The sequence below is a fragment of the Chionomys nivalis genome, chromosome 18 (genome assembly GCF_950005125.1).
Source record: "Chionomys nivalis chromosome 18, mChiNiv1.1, whole genome shotgun sequence".
Classification (NCBI taxonomy): Eukaryota; Metazoa; Chordata; class Mammalia; order Rodentia; family Cricetidae; genus Chionomys; species Chionomys nivalis.
In genome coordinates this window covers 30,533,584-30,557,176 of record NC_080103.1, presented here as the reverse complement: position 1 = coordinate 30,557,176, position 23,593 = coordinate 30,533,584, and the positions used below count along the sequence as shown (strand labels likewise).

At 38.0% G+C, this 23,593-nt stretch overlaps 1 protein-coding gene across 1 annotated transcript in view; it reads right to left on the bottom strand.

Annotated features, from left to right (window-relative positions):
* Positions 1–23,593, bottom strand: part of Dpyd (dihydropyrimidine dehydrogenase) — a 764,880-nt gene that overhangs the window by 710,305 nt on the left and 30,982 nt on the right. Inside the window, exon 2 of the mRNA XM_057794113.1 lies at positions 13,897–14,007. Coding sequence (XP_057650096.1) covers positions 13,897–14,007 — 111 coding nt within the window. The remainder of the gene's footprint in view (positions 1–13,896; positions 14,008–23,593) is intronic.

Genomic DNA, 23,593 nt, shown 5'->3' with positions numbered 1-23,593 from the left:
ATCTATAATCGTTTCCCCACATTCTCATAACCTGCCTACCTGATAAACTCACTACACTATCTGAAAATTGTGCCATCAGAAAAAGGAATTAAGAGTAAAGCCAATGAGTATTCCTAGGCCATGGCTACTGATGTTTGGCTGCGAAACACATCATCTCTTATCCCATTTTAGGTGAGAGCTGTGGTTATGTCTTCTCTACTCAAACACCGCTGGTGACATTTCAGCCAAGGATCTGATATGCAAATGCTGAGTAGTCGTGAAAATCTTTGGTAGCAGTCACAGGTAGGATACTGGGAAACAGGCTAGAAACATTAAAATATATGTCAGAAATGCTGGGAGAAAAGAGAAAGATTCCATTATAAGCGGCTAAAGACTGATTACCGCATGACCATGAGCATAGGGTATAACACAATAGACTACCTTTTTTAAAAAAACTACTTTTATTTCTAATTATACATATGCATGTATCTTTATGAGAGTACATGCATGTGAGTTAGGATGCCTGTGCAGGCCAGAGGAAGGTGTCGTATGACCTGGAGCTGGAGTCACAGGAAGCTGCTAGCTGCCCAATGACCTAATGTTGGGGCTGGGATTCAAACTCGGGTCCTCTGCAAAGGCAGTGCCTTCCCTTCACCAGTCAACCTTTTATGCAGACCAACAATTAAGTTTTTAACAATACTCTTTTAATTACTTCTGTATAATTTTATACCTACACAAAATCCAAGTAGATCATATTCACACCCTTCTCCTCTCCAGCTCCTTCCTTACAGACCTCCCCAACTCCTGGATCCTTCTCCTGCATTCATGTGCCCAATTCTTAAGAGCCCACTGAGTCCTACTAGTGACGCTCAGAGGCACATGGGTATAAAGTCATCCATTAGAATGTAGGCAACCTACCAGGGATCATAATCCTAAAGAAGATAGACTTCCCTCCACAGTCATCATTTGTCAATAGGTAGTCAGCGAGGGGTAGGGCCTCATGACCCCACCCATCCAATTAACTTTTTAATTAGAGGAACTCCAGCTAAGTAACACTGAAAATGCACCCCCCATGTACAGGAAACAAACACGCCATGCAGTTAGGATATACCCACCTGGATTAGGGCATATGGAAATCCAAGTATTTCAAAATTCACAAACTTCAATAAAGGAGAGCTGCACATGTCAGCTCACATTCAATTGAAGGTGCATGACTGTAGTGAGCTCTTTTCAAGCTATTTCTCTATGGTCCCCTCTACTCAGAGGACTGCATGCAATATTAATGCTCTCGGTTTTGTGAGTACACAGCACACACTGCATCCCCAATAAAAGAAAAGCTCCTCAATTCCTAATCATTTCAATAGGCTCTAATGTAATATTTCCTACATTGGAAATCACGGCACTTTATTTAAGGAAATTGGTCTGGCCAAGTAAGCCGTTGTGTAGTGCAGGCTGCACAGACGCCAGTTCAAAGGATCAGATGTCAAAGTGCTCCTTCTAATGTCCCTTAATCATCACTCCGATTAGTGCCTGAATAGGACTGTGATTAAAACGCTGCTGTCATTGTCTACCTATTCAGGCTTCTAGAATTCTACGTGGGTACCACCGATTAGCGTTTGAATAGATGAGCGATTAGAAAGACAGCTGCCATTGTATGCCCATTCTGGAAAACAGCAAAACTCGCATATTTATTTGCTATGAGCACCAAATAAGTGTTTTGCAAAGGTAAAATATACCATTAGGCTCTAAAGACAATTTAGCTGATTTCTTTTGTTCAGAGCACTCTATTTTCCCATATGCAAAGATATTTCTTATTTGCAAATACAGTAATATGCTTCATTAATATCATCTAAAATATACATATTCTGTTTTGCAGCCATATCTTAACACACATCTGCTTTATTATATAGCACTTAGTGACCTACAATACATCATGCAATTCCAGTTTAATATTTATGATTATGCAAAGAATTTCTGTGTAAACAAATCAACGCAATTTGGTTCCAGATTTTCTGGATCCCATCTCAGTATTTTTAGAACATTATGCGGCCTGTATGAACAACTTCTTCGAAGAGAAAGCTCTGTATCAGATGCTGAGAGTCTGAAAGAGGCTCACATTTCACAAACACTGACTAGCCCAACATAAGGTCCCAGACAGGCTGAACTGCATGCAGTCAGGGTGGGATCCACTTTTCCCACATCCATAGGATGCAGAGGGGTAGCCTACAGTGAAAACTGATCCAGACTACTACGTGGAGATTTATTATTAAAGGAATTTGGAAAAAACGTTTATAGAAAATAATGTACTCCAATTTCATTTATATACGGTGAAACTCAAAATAAATATTCTCTCGCTTTTTGTATGTGTGTGTGTGTATGTGGATGTGTGTGTGTGTGCACTGTATGTGTGTGTTGGTATGTACAGGACCAATTTACTGCCAAAAAATTCTGGACAATGGAGATATTAATACAAAAGCAATTCTCATCTCAAAGAGGATAAAAGATAGACATTACACAGAAACACAGATTCAGGTTGTATCAAATTCCATGTCCCAACATAGGAACAGTTTGTTGAAGGAGTAACAGAAAGAAAGAAAATCAAAGTTGGTGTCGCCTTCCAAGCATTTTGTTGAAAACATCAGGTACACAAGGTTACAGCAAAGCACAAGAACTTTTGCTATAGACTGAAGATACGAAGCGAGGGCATTCTTAGCTGTTTGGATGGTGGAAGCTAGGGATCTGTTAAGTTAATACATTCCAAAAGGTTTCAACTGACAGTCACAAGAATGTTCAGTCACATGCAGAAGTCTGCAAGAAAGGCTATTGAGAGGGCTAAAAATAACCCAAGATAAATTGTAATTGGGCTCCAGACCAGCAACATTCCAAATTGGCCACAATCACTGAATTCTATCAGTTAATCAGCCTTACCCAAGGTGCAGTGTAAGGTTCAGTTTCTTTCAAGGGCATTCCTTCATAGAAGAAATATAGTCTGTTGCCCATCATCACCTTCAGTTCCTCCTATTGCCTTACTCCCATGTCCTTCCTCTATTCTGCTTTTCTATGTCAACTGCCATGAAGGACCTACCTGCGGCTCCACCTTTACAGCAACAGAAATCTACCTGCACTAACAACCCCAAGTGCTAATTCTTATGAGCACCAGTTCTACGGAGGGTTACATGGCTGATGGGTTTCGTGTATGCACACGTTCTCTAGTTTCACCTACTGCATTGACTTTATTAGTATCTTCATTTACAGACAAAGAAAGAGCAGTGGAAAGAAATGCGTTTTAGTGAAAATTGTGCAACTAGTAAATGACAAAAGCATCATGTGAACCCAAGTTGTTGATCTCCAGATGACAGACTCCAGATGACCTGTCTGCAGCTGAATACTGATACTCTGACTGCCTCCCTATAATTCCAACCTCAAAGATAAGGCAGATCATTATAAAGAAGATTTTCTTCTTCTTTTGCAAATAAGGCTTATTGAAATTTACTTCTGGAGACTTTTCTTCAGCTTCATGTGAACCAGGACTAGGTCTAGACTGTATTCTGATTAACAATAAAGGAGGGGAAAATTGCTCAACTATTATAGAAATTTCAAACCAGAGAAGAACACAAGAAAAGTAACAGGGCTGATGGCAGACAATTACAAACGAGTTTAATTTGTGTGCCACTTGGATGTAGAGAAAATTGTGATTGGCCTGAAATAAATAATTGAACGTCGTCGTTTTGCAACAGCCTCTGGATATCAAGAGTTAACACTTTTCTTCTCTTTAGGCAGCTACTGTTTTATTGCATGTATCTACTTGTAGAATAAATTTCTAGCCATACCATTCCATGTGGAAGGAAACACCAAGGAAAGTCGCTTTCAAAGTGAAAGCATAATATTTGATCAACACTAAACTACAGCATATATCAAGCAAGGAGCCTGCCTCCTTAATGAACCAGCACGTACTTCTCTCAATGAAATAAGCGGATTTTTGACCTTGTCAATAGGTGTAATTAGCTGTGATCATCACTACCGCTACTCACTGCTGCCCTCCCTCAACTCTACATCCTACTACTTGCAGAACTCAGGCTGCTTCTTGACCTTTGGCTCAGTCAGCTCCCTCGGAGGTCTTCCCCATGCACATTTTCCACCCTGAAAGGATCCCACTTTGTAGCCTTCCTTCTTCAACTTCCATCTTTAAGTTCACCGTAAGAACTGCTTTCTGAGGGAAGCCAGTCTTGGATACTGAAGCCAAGCTATGTATTTCCTCTACAACTACCATGGCAGACTTACCAACAAAATTGAACTGTGAATACAAATTTAATGTATGGATGAATGTGTGTATATTGTCAAGGCAAACAGGGCTTGTGCCTTCATCTCCATAGCAGTCCACAGTGACTGATGCCTATGAGATCTTCAGTTTGGTATTTAATAAATATCTACAAGTGAGATTCAAGTTGATGTTTTGAGTGTGCCCCGCATTTAAAATGGATGAATTAATTTGGGGAGACATATGAATAGTGGTTAAACTATAAGTAAATTCTTTATCAAGCCATGCACTTAATCCCAGCACTTGGGAGTCAGAAGCAAATAGATCTCTGAGTTCGAGTCCAACCTGGTGTACAGAGTGAGTTCCAGGATAGTCAAGGCTACATAGAGAAGCCTTGTCTCAATAAACAAAAGCAAACATTTTTTGAAAAGTAAATTCTGTAGGAAAAGTCACTGCGTGTAAAGTCACTCAGTTTGTCTTTGAGCTAATGCACCAAGGTATTCAGATACTCCTCAGAGTTCACAATTCATGTGAAGTCAGTGAAGAACAAACCACACTTCAGGCTTTAATCTGAGTTTTCAAGGGAGGTCCAGATGAATTCTTATAAATGAGGACTACACATGAAACATGTTCTCAAAAAGGAAACCAATATAGGTTTTAGTGTATGGGGGGGAGGGACTCATGAAGTCAGCAGTTCTAGCTCTATCACTTAGGTCAGTGTTCTCAGCCTCCTAATTCTGTGACCCTTAATACAGTTCCTCATATTGTGGTGACTCTCACATAAAAGTATTTTTATTGCTACTTCTGCACTATAATTTTTCTACATTAAGAACTGTAATATAAATATCTGATATGCAGATGGTCTTAGGCAAGCCCTGTGAAAGGGTGTTTCAGCCCCAAAGGAATTGGGACCCACAGGTTGAAAATTGATGGCCTAGGTACTATATATATCACTTAGCAATCCCTTCATCTGCAGGATACATGTTCCTCTAAATAGATGACCATACTCATGACAATCAGTGGTGTGTGTGTGAGTGTGTGTGTGTGTGTAAAACAAAACAGTATTATTATCATCTGCCAGAATGTAAGTACCAAATGCAAATCAAAAACAACTTTGAGATACCATCTTACACATGTCAGAATGGCTAAAATCAAAAACACCAATGATAGCCTTTGCTGGAGAGGATGTGGTGTAAGGAGAACACTCATCCATTGATGGTGGGAATGCAAACTTGTGCAACAACTTTGGAAATCAATGTGACGGTTTCTCAGGAAATTCAGGATCAACCTAACCCAGATCCAGCAATACCACTCTTAGGAATATACCCAAGAGATACCCTATCATACTACAAAAGCATTTGTTCAACTATGTTCATAGCAGCATTATTTGTAATAGCCAGAACCTGGAAACAACAAGATGCCCTTCATGGAAGAATGGACAACGAAAGTGTGGAATATATACGCACTAGAGTACTACTCAGCGGGGGGGGGGGGGGGGGGGGAGAGGAAAAAGACATCTTAAATTTTGCATGAAAATGGATAGAAATAGAAAATACTATCCTGTGTGAGGTAACCCAGACCCAAAAAGATGAATATGGTATGTACTCACTCATAACTGGATTCTAGCCATAAATAAAGGACATTGAGCCTATAATTCGTGATCCTAGAGAAGCTAAATAAGAAGGTGAACCTGAAAAAATACATATAGTTATCCTCCTGGATAATGGAAGTTGACAAGATTGCCAGGCAAGTATTGGGAGCTCAGGGGTGGGATGTGGTGGGGTAAGGGGAGATGGGGAGAGAAAAGTGAGAAGGGGAGGATGGGGAGAGCTTGGAGGAATGGGACGTTGGGATGGAGAAAGGGTGGATATGGGAGTAGGGACGTATATATCTTAATTAAGGGAGCCATTTGAGGGTTGGCAAGAGACTTGACTCTAGAGGGGTTCCAGGTGTCTAAGGAGATGTCCCCAGCTAGTTCCTTGGACAGGTGAGGAGAGGGAGCCTGAAATGGCCCTATCCTATAGCCAAACTGATGAGTATCTTGCATATCACCATAGAACCTTCATCTGGCGATGGATGGAGACAGAGACAGAGACCCACATTGGAGCACTGGACTGAGCTCCCAAGGTCCAAATGAGGAGCAGAAGGAGAGAGAACATGAGCAGGGGAAGTCAGGACCGCGAGGGGTGCGCCCACCCACTGAGACAATGGGGCTGATCTAATGGGAGCTCACCAAGGCCAGCTGGACTGAGACTGATGGAGCATGTGATCAAATCGGACTCTGAATGTGGCAGACAATGAGGGCTGACTAAGAAGCCAAGGACAATGGCACTGGGTTTTGATCCTACTGCATGTACTGGCTTTGTGGAAGCCTAGCCTGTTTGGATCTTCACCTTCCTAGACCTGGATGGAGGGGGAAGGACCTTGGACTTCCCACAGGGCAGGGAACCCTGACTGCTCTTTGGACTGGAGAGGGAGGGGGAGGGGTGGGGGAAAGGGGAGGAAAATGAGAGGAGGAGAGGAGGTGGAATTTTTAACAAAATTTTTAATAAATAAAAAAAGAATACATTTGGAATATCAATGCCAAGAACAGGCTTTAGCTAGTCCAGTAATCTAGTTAATAGTCTAGTTAGTTATAAGTTACTAAGCACTTAGTCACACACACACAGCACCAATCCAGGTGCTGAGGGTTCAGCTATGAAAACAACAGGTCCTTATAGACCTGATGTTCTAATTAGGAGACAAACCATTCATTAGGAGACATTGTGTGTTAGCTGCCAATTGCTATGGAAAGAAAAATGAAGAAGGGAAGGACTAATGCAGAATAAATACACGGGGCAGCAGTGACCCACAGCTGTTGACTCCAGTTTAGTTATCATTGTAAGTAATTTAATCAGGATTTACCACCATTGACTCCCCCTCCATACTCTTCTTTTCTTCTTCTCAATCACCATTGTCCCTGAAACTGTTATAGAATACAACAGCATATATCACACAATCAAATCCTATTTTTACACAGTCCCTACTTCTAGGAACATGAGAACACATAAATGAAATATACTTGCTTTGGGGACAGACACAGAAATAATATATAAGAAACTGAATAATGAGACATCCGAATGAGGCACTTTAATTAGATACTTTAAAATGCCTTGTGCATGATAAATATGTTATAAATTCATAAGGAGTGAAAATATTAAGTATTTACATGTCATGAAGATTTCAATAAAATTTGCTCATATTTACTACTAGACCAAACTCATAGATCCTGATTAACAAAGAAGAAAGAAGGAGCAGGAAAAGAAGAGAAAATGCTAGAGAGTTAGCTCATCAGTTAAGACCATTTATTGCTCTTGCAGAAGACCCAAATTTGGATCCCAACACCAGATAAGGCAGATGGCATGCTTCCTGTTGCCTTCTGACCTCATTGGGCACCTGTATTCATACATGAATCTACCCACACACAGACCACACACATACACATAATTAATCAATAAAATAATATTTCAAGATTAGAAAAAAAGGTGAGCACATCCCAGCACTTACAAGACAGAGACAGGTCGATCTCTATGGGTTCAAGGTCAGTCTGAGCCCATATTAAGTTCCAGATTTTCCAGGTACTTAGCAGTGAAACTCCTCGGAAAGTAAAATAAAATACCTACACTAGACTTCTCAAAACTTTTTTCCCCAAGAAAGGAAAAATAATGGCAAAACTCATATAAATAGCATTTCTACGACAGTTGGAAAGATGGAAATCAAACTTTCAGGGGAGGAGAAATGAACCTAGGTGATTCACAATAGCTAGAAGAGGAAATGTGAGCCAAGGAAACGGCAAATTTCTCTCAACTTTTCACCTTTCAACACAGATCACATTAATATTTTAATGGCAGAGAGTCGGGAGAGGAACAAAAGACAAGCAAATGCTGGAGGAAAAGGTTTCAGGATTGCTCCCAATGCTCTTCACAGATGCCTGGCCAACACCTGGTGTGTGGCAGTCAGCAGACAGAGACTCTATGACTTAGGAGCCATCTGAAGCCCTGAGAAAGAGGCCTGAGACATGAAGTATACTGAGCTCTATTGGCCAGTGTAACTTCACATCTAGGAGTGGAGATAAAATATGACAACCACAAAGTGATTCTGAAGGTTAAAAAGCAAGAATTTAGACATAGGACCTGAAATAACAAACATTAAATGGGCATTAAATTTTCACCATCTTTTTTAAATGTGAGTACCTACTATGTGTCACAAATTTGAATAAATTCACTGAGAGTCTGAAAACAAATGACTCACTGTGCTTAACCGTGCTTCATTTTTTTTCCACCTGACACAAAATTTATGATTCACAATATTTTCTGGTCTTCAAAAATTGCTCATGGAAAATGACTGCAAAATATTTATGTAATTAGGACAGTTCAACGTTTTCAAAATGTCAAAAATAAACAGTGGTTATGGAACACCTGCTTAAAAGATATTGGAAATAACTGCCTTGTGCTTCATTACCCAGTCCAAACATATTTGCCAGCCTAAATTCCCTATGTAATTCAGAATTTCCAATTAGTAATAGAAAGCTAGCAAGCTGCCAAATAGTGAAAATTCTTGGGCAAAAAAAAATTCAAAATGGTCATCCTTGGGACAAAACAACTCCTGTACTCCTAGAAGCCAATCATCTGCTTGTTAAAACAAAATTAGAGGCTGTCTTTAAAAAAATACAATATTTTTGTAGATTTTTTTTCATCTCTCAGTATGACTGTTTCAGGCATCAGTTAAGTGAGCAGAAAGATGGAGGGAAGTTAGGTAGGGAATGAGGACTACACAATACCTCCCTAAAACGTTATCTGGGATTTCAAAGAAACCCAATCCTGACCTGGATATGCCCTGTGATTGGTCAATGACTTTCTGACAGAAGGCTGACCATAGTCAAACCAATGCTCAAGTCTTCATTCTGTCTGTCTTCTGGGATAACGTCAGAAGCAACAAAATCCACACCTTCTTGAACTTCTAAAGCATGTCAGTTTCCATAAACACGTTTGTATTTTCTTCCTTTTAAAGAGTTATTTATTTATTATGTATATGCTTTTCTATCTGAATATTTCCCTGCAGGCAAGAAGAGAACATCCAATCTCATTATACATGATTGTGATCCGCATATGGATGCTGAGAATTGAACTCAGGACCTCTGGAAAAGCAGCCAGTGCTCTTAACATCTGAACCATCTCTCTAGCCCCAATTTGGCTTTTCTAAGAATGTGAGGTGAAATACCGATAAGGACATTAGTAATTTTAATGAGTCTAAGTAAATATTTATTTATTTTTCAGCCTAGATATCATCATGAATAAACTAAAGTAAGTAATCTGAGGGATCCACATTCCTCAGAAATCAAATGCAGAAACAAGACATCCACAAAGAACTGCCAATTGCTGCAACATGAGAAAATAGGCAATTCTAATGTCCAGTCTATTAAGAATTGGGAAAATAACAGTTTTGCTCATTTGCTCACTCATACATTCATTCAATAGCTATATGGTAAGTCCCTGCTATGTTCCAAGTGCCATTCAAGAAGCTGGGGTCAGCTGGGCGGTGGTGGCGCATGCCTTTAATCCCAGCACTGGGGAGGCAGAGGCAGGCGGATCTCTGTGAGTTCGAGGCCAGCCTGGTCTACAAGAGCTAGTTCCGGGACAGGCACCAAAGCTACAGAGAAACCCTGTCTCAAAAAACAAAACAAAACAAAACAAAACAAAACAAAACAACAAAAAAAAGAAGCTAGGGTCAAGGTAAGAAGACAAGGAAGACAAGTGAAATATAAAAATAGTTGCTCTACTGAGGCTTTACAGACTGACAGGCAAAAGGAAGACAATGAAGAAACTAGGAGCAAAAGGAGTGTACCATTAGCAAATCCTGGGGAGAAAAGCCAAACAAGGAAATCCCCCCCAAAACAGATAAAGAGCAGGCAGAATTTGACATAGTGTTCCCGGAGGCAGCTTCACTGAGATGATTGATCAGCAAAGGAAATTCTGCAAGTTACAAGAGAACAGGAAAAGCCCTGGCAGATTGTCAGCAAAGAACTTTTAAAGTAGACCTCAGCTGGGCTAATTCTTAAAAATAGATTCCACCTGGGAAGGGGACAGTATTGAAGCTAGTTTCAAGGCCACCAGAGAGACCTAAAGGAGTGGTGATAAGGACATCATATACTCTTAGTATTTTATTCTAGCAGAAAAGATAAAGGCAGAAATTCTGGGGAACAGAATTTCAGGGGCAAGATAGTAATTTCATAATTTGACCATCAGCATTTTCCATTTGAGATACCTGTCAGGTCTGTGAGAAGAGGAAACAGTGAGCCCTTGCTTATCACGGAGGAGATTGGCTAGAGATCAAAATATAGGAATTATCTGACTGAAGATGCCACTAAAACAGAGAGGGAATGATTCAATTAATAACATAGTTTTGAAAAAACAGGAGAGAAAGGGAGAGATGGTAGAAGAAGGGGAGAGAAATACACATACTACAGAGAAGAGGAGAAAGAGGGTAGAGAAAGGGAGAGATTAAAGGAGGAAGGGAGGGAGAGATTATGAGAGAACCAGTCTTCCATTAAACAGAAATTGAAGAGCTGTAGCAATACTGTGCATGAGGCCCAGAAATAGAAATTTCAGCACTGATACATAATTTTCCTAGAGGCAAAACTGGATTTGGGATTGGACATATGTCCTTATTAATTGAGTTTTCTACAGGAAAACCACAGGGAGAGGAAGAATGAAGGAGGAAAAGGCAGAGCCAAGATGCATCCATGATATTGTCTAGTCTCAGCCAGAACAAGAAGGCTTCTGGAGGCAAGGGGAGAGCCAACTTTAAGAACACATCTATGCTGGATGTGGTAGTGCACAGATTAAGAAGAGTATATTGAAGGTTGAAGTAGGTGAGTCTTGGGGAGTTCAAGGTCAGTCTAGTCTACATGTCAAATTCTAGGATCTTTCCTTGGCCTCTGACACCACCCCAGTAGAAACATTGGGGCATCTCAGTCTCATGACAAGGCGGGAATCCAGGTTCTCCACTTGCCCCATTAGTGAGCATTGTAAAGGGACTCCTCTTTTCCTGTATCTTCTTGTGTTTGCCTCTCTGAGTGCTATCTGTCTTACTGACTCCCCAGGACTAGAGAAAACAGAGTTCTGTTGGTGTTACCAAAGGTACAGACAGAATAGAAAGTAACAATCAAATCACATACGTTGATAACAACTTCATGCAATTCTTTACATCAGCACAGAGAGGATGCTAATGCAGAAGAAGGGAAGCTTATTCTGATGGTGAACTGAGAATCAACTTGAACCATAGGTCCTGATCCTCTTACAGGAATGAACTTCACTGCGGCTCTCTCTCATCCTATGAGAATCACTGGAGTTTGTATAGTGATCTACATCTTCAGCAGATCTTGTACAAAGGATTATTATTTTTACATAGATTGGAAGCTTTTACCTTATTGTCCCATTTATATTTAGTCACTATATAAAATACAAAATACACAAAATGTCAAGAACACAAATATAACCACCAATAAAAACTGTATGGACATTTTTATTCTTTATGGATATGCACAAAGTTATGGTTGTATATAAGTACACAGAATTGCAATTAGATAAAGAGATATTTAATGTGCTCTGCATGTAATGTAGATTGTGACTATTTAACCCAGTGTATTAAGTATTTAAAAATAATTTTAATGGTCATACAATTTAACACTGAATATATTTACTTTAATTTAGTTAACCAAGACTCAGTATTTAGAATTCAGAGGATTTTCTTCTACATTTTTTTCTCTACTGAATAAATAATGCCTAGAATAATCCTCTTTCTACATAATTAATGTTTACCTAATTCTTAATTCTTTACATAGGACATATTACTGTAAGATGAATTACTGAGTGTGTTTGATAATTTAGTTATTGTTATAGGTTGAATTGTGTCTCTGTAAAATACATATGTTGAAATACTAACCCTTACTTAGTACCTCAAAAATGTAGTTACTAAAAGACAGAATTTAAAGAAGTAAACAGATTAAAATAAGCTAGTAGAACAGTCAGACTACATGAAAACAGAAATCATTGAAAACAGGAAGTAGACACCATTGATAAGACAAGTAGAAAGGTCTCAGCAGGATTCAACTCTGTGAACACATTCATCACAATCTCCATCCATCTTAATGATTCAAGCTACCTTACAATGATGTTTTGAAATTATAGCCCCATCACATAACACAAATATTAATGAATATTCTCAAGTATATTGTGAGATTGCTTTTCTACAAATTAAAACAATAAATACTGGGTCAAGAAAACATCTCGATACACCCTTTGTCAACTGCATATTTTAGAAGATATGAAATAAGAAACTATGTAGGAGATCACATCAGGAATAAAATCATCAGTTTCCTAAGACAGTAGTGATAATACCAATTGTAATAGAAGAAAACTTCTATTTCTAAATAGAACCTGGACCAAAGCATGTTAGATTGTTTCTGAATGAAAAGCCCTAGGGAAGGCATCTGCTGTCTTTGGATCATAGCTCTGACATATTTGAAATGAGAGAGTTATCCTTGATAGACTTTAACAGGTAGGTTTGAAAACTATACCATTCTGCTTTCATTGCTATTCAATTGGTGTCATCATTATACAAGATCACAATATGTCATCACATGATCTAGTGTGAGCTACCCTGGTGTCCTTTCAAAGACCCGTACTAGAAATGTCCTGGTAGAGAACAGAACTCCTGGGAGTAGACCAAGAAAAACAGAATCCCGAATTCATGGCTGCAGCTGACTGGGAGATCTGTTCATGTTATAGTCTGCCTGTATTTTTGTTGTTTTCAAAACCCTTTTCAGAACGGCCCATGAAAGAAAAGCATAACAATTGCTAAGCATATCCACAGATGACTGTTCCAGTGGAAGGAGAACTAAGGAGGGTGAAAATAATGTCATGTATCTTAAGCAACAGTATGTATAAAACATACAAGGAACAAACACCGAACAAGCTCCTGCTATAGTCTCATTAATTATCTTGGAAAAATCATTTTTGGGGGGAATTCCAGGAAAAAGGAATTCCTTTCCCATTTAAAACGTTTGTAGCCCATAAAACAACATCTTCAAGATTGCCTCTGAGGTCACATCTAACATCCACTCATGACCTCACAGTCTGTGATCGTGACATAGGCACAGATAAGAAAGATTCTAAGCTGAGTGTTGTGACTTAAGCTGCAACCTTAGGACTCAGGAGGTGAGAATAGAAGGAATCACTGGATATGAGGCCAGTCTGGGTTACACAGTGATTCCTGGTCTCAACAAGGAATAAGAAGCTGGAAATGTCGACTGTTTACGCTGGACACTTGCTAGTCATATGTCCGCCAAGAACATATTGTACCTTCCACAGTGACACTGAGCCTTATGACGCAGAAAGTCTTTCATCATGTCACCATTGCGCAAAACTTTAAGCTAAAGTTAATCAAATTTAGAAAAATAAATATTGGTTTGAGACTGTTTTCAAATATAAAATGTTTAAAGTATTTCAAAAGCACAGAAGTACTTTGTACATATTTAATTACATTTTGAAGGATTCAAAAGACATTGTCCAATGTATGTAGTCATTTTCAGCACTAAATCATGTATCAATGATACTTACAAAGCAATTCTTATCAGAATTTCTTTTCCAATGTTTCTTGTCTAGCTTCTTGGCCACAGTGGAACGCAGTGTTGCATGAGCTTGTATTCGAGGATTTAAAGCCAGGATACTCTGAATACAAGAAAAACAATATGCAAACATAAGTAACCATGTTGGCATTACAAAGAATCAAAATTGCATTTGCATTACCCTATTTCACAGAGAAACTTAGTTACACGTGAAATCTCCCGTGACACATAAGATAGAGAAAAAGAAGTAGATGTAATCTAAACAAATTAGAAAATGATTCAAAGGTCACACAAAGATGTTCAAAAAATGAAGAAAAAGAATATTAGACTTAGACCAGGACCTATGCAGGAATATCAAAAACAAGAATGCATATGGAAAAGTTAAGAAGAACCAAGGCTGTTAAGAACAAAAGCAAGCAAATAAAGAAATAAAAACACCATTACTATAAATCGAGCTTATCTGGATAAAATGTAAACATGGTAAATCCTAATCTCCTTTCTAATAATTCTCAAAGAAGTCTTGCCCAAAGGAAACACCTTTAAAAAAAAAACGCATACACCTAAGACTCAAGAATCATTGTAGAAGATAGAGTGGGGATATTTAAAAGGCCAGAGGATCAGGGTGTGCCCTGAAATTGTGTCTACTAGTAACGACAGAACTTATAGCCTCAATGCTTCACCAACCTGACTGCCTAAACATGGGCTCAACAAGGACAATAGTCATGCCAAAATGAACAGAAGAAAAACCATGAGGTTCCAATCTTACACAAAGAACTGCAGGTAATTAAGGAAAGCTGATGGTGGGAAAAATAGTCTTCCCCAGGGGAGAACACACGAATTAATTATCCAGTACTAAATGGTCGGCACTGAAAACACAAATACAAGTAACTTTATACAGTTTGAGCAGGTTATATTGAGGACTATATGTATATGCATATAAACATATGCATGTAAAAATAATGTAAAAACATGAATTTGAAAGATAGTAAGGATATATGGAAAGGCTTTGGAAGGAAAAGGGGTACGTAAAAATTAATTAAATTTTATTTATTTAAATTAATGTAATTATATTTATAATATCAAAAGTAAAAGAAACCATAATAATAATCATAAACCAATGTGACCATCAACAAGCAAAAAAAATTTTATTTTCACCAGAGAGGAAAATCTCCAACGACAAATGTTTAAGTTGAACCTAGTCAACATTTTTGCTAATACCTTTGAACAATTTATCCTTTTTATCTAGATTGGAAGAGCACCATAACAGCTGGATATGGTTCTGACAGGGTCTTTAGAATCGAATTCCTGTTGAACTCCAAGAACTTCCACCAGCCTAGATTTTTAATTCCTTCAAAATTAGCCTGCCAAGCTCATCTTTTCCACATATTAAAATGAATCATTATTGGGAGTCCATAAAACTCTCCACAACACCAAGACAAATGAATAGACAAATTCTTATACTACTAAATTATGTGCTAGCAATGCCCTTACCATCTTATACTATTCAGTTCTGTATGTTCACATAAATTAGTCATTCTATGGGTGAAAATTTAGGTGATTAGTAATAACATTTTTCACATGATAATACAAAAGACTTTTAAATGGTACAAAGAAAAACCATTGCCTAAGATGAATTTTGTACTTAGAATATAAGGATTAAATCAGAAAAGGATATATTGCACACTACATTTGATTTAAAATGGTAAGAATGTCACTCACTTTAAAGTTTTGGACTTTTAGAAGGTTTTACATGCATTTCATAATTTAAATTCAAAAGCATCTACCATTATGACCATATTATGGCTAAACACATAAATTGAGGCTGAATAAGTACCACATTTACAGCCAAAGGAGACTAAGATATAATTTGGTTCTCTTGTTTGGTTTAAATTCAAATTTAGTCACAAATAAAGTCTTTCTATGTCTAATGTATAAACTGGTTATAACTACATGTATAACAAATATTAAATGACACTTGAATAACTCAATGAAAAACTAATGTTGGGCAGGCACTCTGACAACTTTTGTTCAAATCCCAGGTCTCAATGGTAGAAGGAAGAATCCAACTCATGCTGTTACTCTGGTTCTGTGCATGCACCCAGGCAGAGGGGTATACACACAGAGAGAGACACACACACACACAGACACACATACTAAACGTTATTTTAAAAAAGAATTAAATCATTTTCCAAAAGTTTAAAAAGAGCAAGAGAAAGAGAGAGAGAGAATCAATGTGAGCCCTTGACTTTACTGTGAAAGATAAACACCAGTGAGATCGCATTCAAAGTAGTACCCTCAGGACCTGATCAACTCCAGCAATACAGCTGATGAAACAACCCTTAACTTCTCTGGAAATTGTCTTAAAGGCAAACAAACAAACAAAAACAACAACAGCAAAAACACACATCAATTGAAGACAGTTTGCTGCAACTCAGAAAGAAAACTGAGGGTCTAATGAAGTCTGAAATACCAGCCACCACTGTCTTCCCCCTGTCAGCTCCATGTCACACTAATCCACCCCAAGAGTGTATAACCAACACAGTAAAACTTTTTTTGTGCCAACATCCACTTGAAGACTCTGGCATCCCTAGAGCCTCTCAGGGAAGAAGGTTCTGTCAGCATTTCTCAGAACCCTACCTCCAATCACTTAGACAACAAACTCAAGAAAATAGAGCCTAGTGACCCAGAGTTCCTTGAACCTGCGTCAGCTCTCACTGACTGACTATAGGCTCCACCTTGAGGGAACCATGCTAGCAAAAACTGATGGTTAACACTGGAGACCTTTACTAAGACAGGGTGATAAAGACTGCACAGGAGGAGCAACTCACTGAGAAAACCAAAGATGGCTGCTCACACCCAGCACCCTGGTCATAAAGTCAGGCATCCCTTTGGAAGAGCAGGCACCATCACTACCCCATGTAATGGAGGAATAGAGCTGTGGAACAGAGATGCCCTAAAGGAAAAGACAGTGGCATGAACAGGCAGTTCTCCACATGAACTGAATTCACTTGAACATCTCTATGGGGAAGTTCAAGCCTAAAAGTCTTCTTCTGAGCAATTGAGACTTTGATGGCAAACAATTAGGAAGGATGACATCTTCCTGAAAAAAAATAATAAATAGAGGTACCACGGCAGAGAATTCACCAGGGAGAACGGGAGAAGCAGGTCCAACAAGCTCTTAACAAAAGCCCTTAAAAAAACTCACCTCAAAAACAACCCTCACCAATGAGTTCAAATACAACTGAAGCATACGACGGGGCCATTGATACTTCCAGGAACTATACAAAATAGGTGTGCTATACAAACTAAGTGTGCTAGCAACATGAACCGACAAAGATTCAGAGGGAACGGAAAAAGAGGCATACGAGAGCTCTATAGAAAACACTGTACAAACCCCAGGGTACAGAAGACCCTGGGTAAACCCAGTGCATCACAAAACAAAGCAAAACCAAAGACAAAATATAGGAAAGGAACGTGTGTGGAGTGGGTGGGGGGAGCATCAACAGGAGTGGCAGGGGGATAAAAGAGGGTGCCTATGACAGTGATCAAAATGCATTATTAGCACCTATGAGATTTCAAAGAGCAAGTTTTCTAAAAAACAAAAAACCAAACAAACCCAAATGTGCTTTTACTACACACACACACACACAAAAAAAAAAAAAACCTGTACCATATAGAAATGTCAGAGATACAGGCTGTAGGATAGACAGACTTCTCCAAACCATCTACCCAGTCACTAAACAAAGCAAATGCCCTCTGTCCTGAAAGCACAAGATTAGTATGGCAAACTTTTTTTTTGAATTTTTTTTATTATTTTTATTTATTTATTTATTAAAGATTTCTGCCTTCTCCCCGCCACCACCTCCCATTTCCCTCCCCCTCCCCCATCAAGTCCCCCTCCCTCATCATCCCTAAGAGTAATCCGGGTTCCCTGCCCTGTGGGAAGTCCAAGGACCACCCAGATCCATCCAGGTCTAGTAAGGTGAGCATCCAAACTGCCTAGGCTCCCACAAAGCCAGTACGTATATTAAAAATTCTTAGTTTTTAGAATAAATGCATTTATGTCATATGCTCTGGTTAGGAAACGATTGAGGATGTCTCCAAAGGTTTAGATGCTAGAACCTTGGTCACCAGTGTGGTAACAATAAAGGGGTGGCTGGACATTTAAGAAGTAGTGTCGGCTTGGGGCAATTCTCTGAAAGTTCGGGGTCCCTGCCGCACCATGAGTTTTCTCCTTTTCACATACTTCTGCCATGATGCCGTCTGTCCAGATGTCATGGAGAGGAAAGAAGCACTGGGTTAGATCCCTCATACCACCAAAACAGGTGGCAAAATAATAATAACACAATAACAGGAAACAAGAAAGCACAGCAGCCTATAAAGTATAGATACTAATGGGGTTCTAGAAGCCACTGTGATATGTATGATATGTGTGATATGTCAGAATGGATAAAAAAAAAAAGCTAGACCCAACCATGCTGCGTTGTCATTAGGCAACACATCAACACATTATAGATTCAATGACACAAATAACATGAAAGACTGACAGATTTTTTTTAAACTGCCATGTAAATTATGACCTTATAAAAATATATATGGGAGTGGCCATCCTAATTTCTTAACGGACTTGAAGCAATAAAGCATTGCTAGATGTAAAGAGGGATATTTAATAACAGAAAAGTCTTACCCATTTGGAAGTTTAAATAATTCAAAACATATATGTGCCAAAAAAACAAGGCAAGATACACTTAACAAAACTGACAAAGTATATGGGGAAACATATTGAGACAATAACAGTAGTCAATAATAATGCTCCATATTAAATAATAGCAAGAAAACTAGATTGATAAGGAGGGAAACAGAGGATCTGGACACAATCCTCTGTAGAAAATGAGCAGCCCAGGAGAGCAGAGCACACATTCTTTATGGGTATGTGCATGAAGCTTTCCAACAAGGACAACAAGAATAATGTGGGAGGACAGTCCCTATACATACAATAATTTAAAAACAGAAAGTTCCACATATTGCATGCTTGCATTCTCATGAATTGTCCAAGATAGAGAAATCTACAGATCAAGGGTTGCCTAGGGCTGATGGGTGGAGAAAGTGGAAAGTAACCACTAAAGCATGTGATTTGTTTGTGGAGTGATGAAGCCTGACTGTGTATTGAAAGCATAATTATAAATTAATAATAATAAAATTAATAATAATAATAAAATACATTAATAATATTAATATATTTAAAATGCTAAATGTTTTCTCTTATATGGGGAGTGGCAGGATATGGCAACTATATCTTGATAAAGTTGTTATCAAAAATCAATAAATGCTGCATTCAACAAGTTTAACTATACACTGTATTCATTTTAATTAACAACTTTGGGACTTGTTTTACTTGCATAAATGTGATAAAATTATTTTAGTCACTCTCACAAATGACAAACATGAAAATCTTTCCTCTATCAGGCTAGTTTCTGTGTATTCCAAATAGGACATTCACACTCAAACTAAATGTTTACTCCATGGAATGAAAAATTTCCAAGGCAAATGTGCACTTAAGAAAATGCACATTTAAAAGAATCTCATTTTATAGGAAAAAACTAAAGATGATTTCTTATAAATACAGTGCTTTGGCTTATCTTTTCAGATTTGAATCACAAGAGTACCATGCAATAATATAAGTCAATAAAGGAAAGAATGAGTTTAAAGGTATTCTGGCCAACATTTATATCAAACAAAATAGGAATCATGCAAGAAATGTGGCTGTATTTATTTTACCTTTTACATCCTCAATCCATATTGTGATAAATGATTACGTTTATCTACGCCGGCATAGAAATGTAACTTTTGGAAATAAACATTCTGAATGTAATTTATTGGCTGCTTATCATGGTTACTTTTCTTTCACATAACACAAACATAAAGCATAACCTAGCATGAAAAATTGGGTTAACCTTTTATGAGAAGGCATTGAGTTGAATTCAATGGATCTTGGGTAAAAAGAAATTGGATTGTGGAGAATGGTTACCAAGGATTTGACTTAATAATTTCCCAGATGAAAAGTGATATAAAATAAGAATACAGGATATGAGTGGTTGAGAGCTGCTCAAAACAATTTTCCCAAACAAGACTTTTTAAAACCCAAAGTCAATATCATCAATAAGAAAGCAGCTGGCAGAATAATAAGGGAGAGTCCTAAATTACATTCTCCCTAAGAAATGACCAAAGTCAGGGACCTACCAGGTCACAGGGTCCCCTCTCTGGATAAATTGAGCACTTTAAGAAGCCCATTAACCCTTTCAGATATCAAGTTACTGGTAATAAAAGGGGACTTTTCTCTTTTCAAAGAATCTGGCTTTAAGTTTTCCAGTCATTTTCAGAAGCATTATGAGAATGTCAGAAGCATTACGGTACTGCAATGGTGTGCATGGGGGTAGAAGAAAAATGCCAATTTGAGAAAATTTGATGGCATGAGTTTCTTTTTTGGTTTCAGAAAGGATTTAATATGACTCAAGCAGATTCTGCATAAAATCTGAGTTATGTACTGTCACCCGGTTCCTGTGAACATTACAAGTAAGGTTTCAGGAGTCCTGCAGCACACATACTTCAAGTGTGTACCTGAGTTTTGTGCCTCAATCTAGAGAGTGTGAAGAGTGACCATTTGACTGCAATCACACACCTTCTCTTCCTGGATGGAAACACTAATCCCTGGTTGTAAAATGTTGGATCTTGAGTATCATTTGGGAGCTCAAATTCCAGTTTCATGAAGTCATTTGGCCAAGCGTCCTTTCTAAAAAAAATGTGCCAATGTTTACATGACTGTATTTATTCATTAAATATTGTACCATCAAGATTTTCATCTTTTCTAATATTTGGATTACAAACAAATATTTTCTACCTCAACACTACTTATTCCCTGGTGTCATTCTGAACTATAAAAATGATACATATGTACTCACATTTGGAGTATACATGTTCAAGTTGATGAATTAAAACTGATCTTATTCAAATTATGGTTAAATCTTATAATTGATGGCATACTCTGTGATTCCTGTAGGTCATTTCCATGTATGAGGCTAACAGAAAGCAAATGGTTAAAAGCATGCTGCATTTACTTCTGCCCAACTTGTCATGCCTACTTCATCTTGATTTCAAAATGTATTTTCTTCCACTTGTACCTGAGGAAACACTACACTATGTTCACCTAAGCAAATTCTCTCAACTCACAGGCAAGCAGATAGGCCATTGGTTAATGCATTTATGTCCTAGCAAATTCTAGCGAATAGAAACCAACTTTTTGGTACTTACTTGCTGAGCTTCAGTGTCAGCCAATTACTGCACCATTTCTTAAGTCTGGCATTACTCATAGGAGAGGAAGAGTTTAAAAAGAATCTCTCTGGCATTTACAAAGTATTTTGTAAATGAAGACTTTAGATAAGCCCAGAGATGGTGTGGCCAGTTTTCTGCTTTATTGGGAACAGAGGGCAGAACAAGCTTCAGTCATTTAGTCCCTCAGGTCTACAAAAACAGATAAAAGCAAGTTTGGAGTCTGAAGGCTTTGGAAGATGCTGGCGATTAGTCCTGGCCAAGGACTCTCATGTGTTCATAGTCATCTTCTAAATGAACTAGTAGGCATCACCTTAAGTTGGACCACTTTTCCAGGTTATGTTAATAAAGCAAAGTTATCCTTTTTTCTTGACCTTTCCTACTAACTCCAATATTCCTTCTATGCACAGTTTCTAGCTCAATATTATTGATAAACAACAGGTGAAGAAAGATTATGTAACTATTCTAAATATTCCTGTTAAGAACTTACTAAACAATGTGTCTAGTGCTTTATGTTACATTTGGTCTTCGATGTTAATTCTTCTATTTTTACTGGCTACTTAAAGCAACAGTGTCTCATTCTTTCACTGTTAAACAGTGATTAGTAATAGTATGCCTTGATTATTACGACCACAAATGAAAATTACCTGGTGAGCAGTAAGTTCCTATTCCACATTGAATTTTAGTTGTATGAGTAGGTTTTAGTTATTACTCAGCTAATGGGCATCTGTGCTTCTAAATGTCAATTGTGAATATTTACATGTGGATTTGTTTTAAAAATATAGGAGCATGCAAAAAGACAAAGGCAACAGGCAAAAGGGACACTATAAATACGACAGAATGACAAGAATTGATGTACCTCAAATTAAATCAAATTGATCATGGGTTCCTGAATTTATCACATCTCCCTGACCTGCAATTGCAAAGGCAGATTGCCTACAAATGCCAATATGCTCTTTGCAAATTAGTATGGCACCATTGAAGTGTCATGAAATTCAAATATACATTTGAACATCCATGACATGTATGGAACAATACAGATAATGTCTGTAATACATAGAACTGTACATAACTAATGAACTTTGGGCGAGACATGTAAGGGTGAATTTACATTACATTTCCATTCTGGGAAAGACAAGTCGGGTGAGAAAAATGATGAATTTGTAAACATCACAAAACTCATCAACTGGAAACACATGAACGGTTTCAGGATTTTAGTCACATCACCTGGGAAATTCAATTCATTTCCACTGAACAAATAGTTAACCTAAGTAAAATGGTTCACACATCTTAAAACATCACATCTATCATGTCTGTGCAACTAAGCAATCTGGGTTCTATCACTTGAGTCTCTAGTCATCTTTGCCAGAATGTACAGAGTTTTTTAACTTATAAAGTAAATGCCACGCAATAGACTGATTTTAAAAAGGTTCATTTTCTTTTTAAAAGACTGAAAATTCCTGAGGGACACACGCACACATAAGCATATATATGCAAATATGCTAATGTATATGATATTACCCTGTGATTCTTCCTTTTGCTTCCCTTGGTAAGAAGGTCTGTTCCCAAGATCTCGCACTGATTAGGCAACCACTTGCCACTGAACCAGATCCCAATTCATTGACCACACAATTCTTGTAGGATCAGAGCATGGTGATGATATCTGATGTAGACACTGGTTCCTTTCATTAAAATACAGCCCCTGCATACCATAGACTGGCTGACTAAAGCAACAACCACTTTGTTCTCACAATCTTAGAGGCAGAATAGTCCACGGTCAATTTTGTGCACAATTTGGTCCTTAGTGAAGATCCTTCTGCTGGCTTGTAGATTACTAACCTTGCCTTCTATCTCTTTGTGAAGAGAGCGAGAGCAAGTCCTCCACAGGCTTTTCTCATAAAAGCATTAATGGCATTATAAAAGTCCCACCCTAATGAGCTTAAATAACCCTAACTCACTTCAAAAAGTTCCATCTCCTAATACTACACACTGGGAACTAGGCTTTAACACATGAGCGCTAGTAGTATGCAATTAGTCTATAACAGACACAGAAAAGACGTTATCGTGTGTGGAGCTATTAAAACACGGCTCACATTATATTCCAGCACAGACAATAGTATCTTAATATTTCAGATGGAACCATAACAACTCCAGACTTTCTCTGTACCAAGAAGAAACTTTAGAACCAAAGCAGTGAGCATTTTATAGTATTGCTTACATTTATGAAAAGAAAAGCAATATTACCAAAGAATTTAACACCAGCTCACAGTTATTTTATTTCTTTTATTCTTTAAGCAATTTAAAGAACAAAACATTAAGAATATACTATGATATTGTACTAGCTGGGCTTTTTTACATTGTAA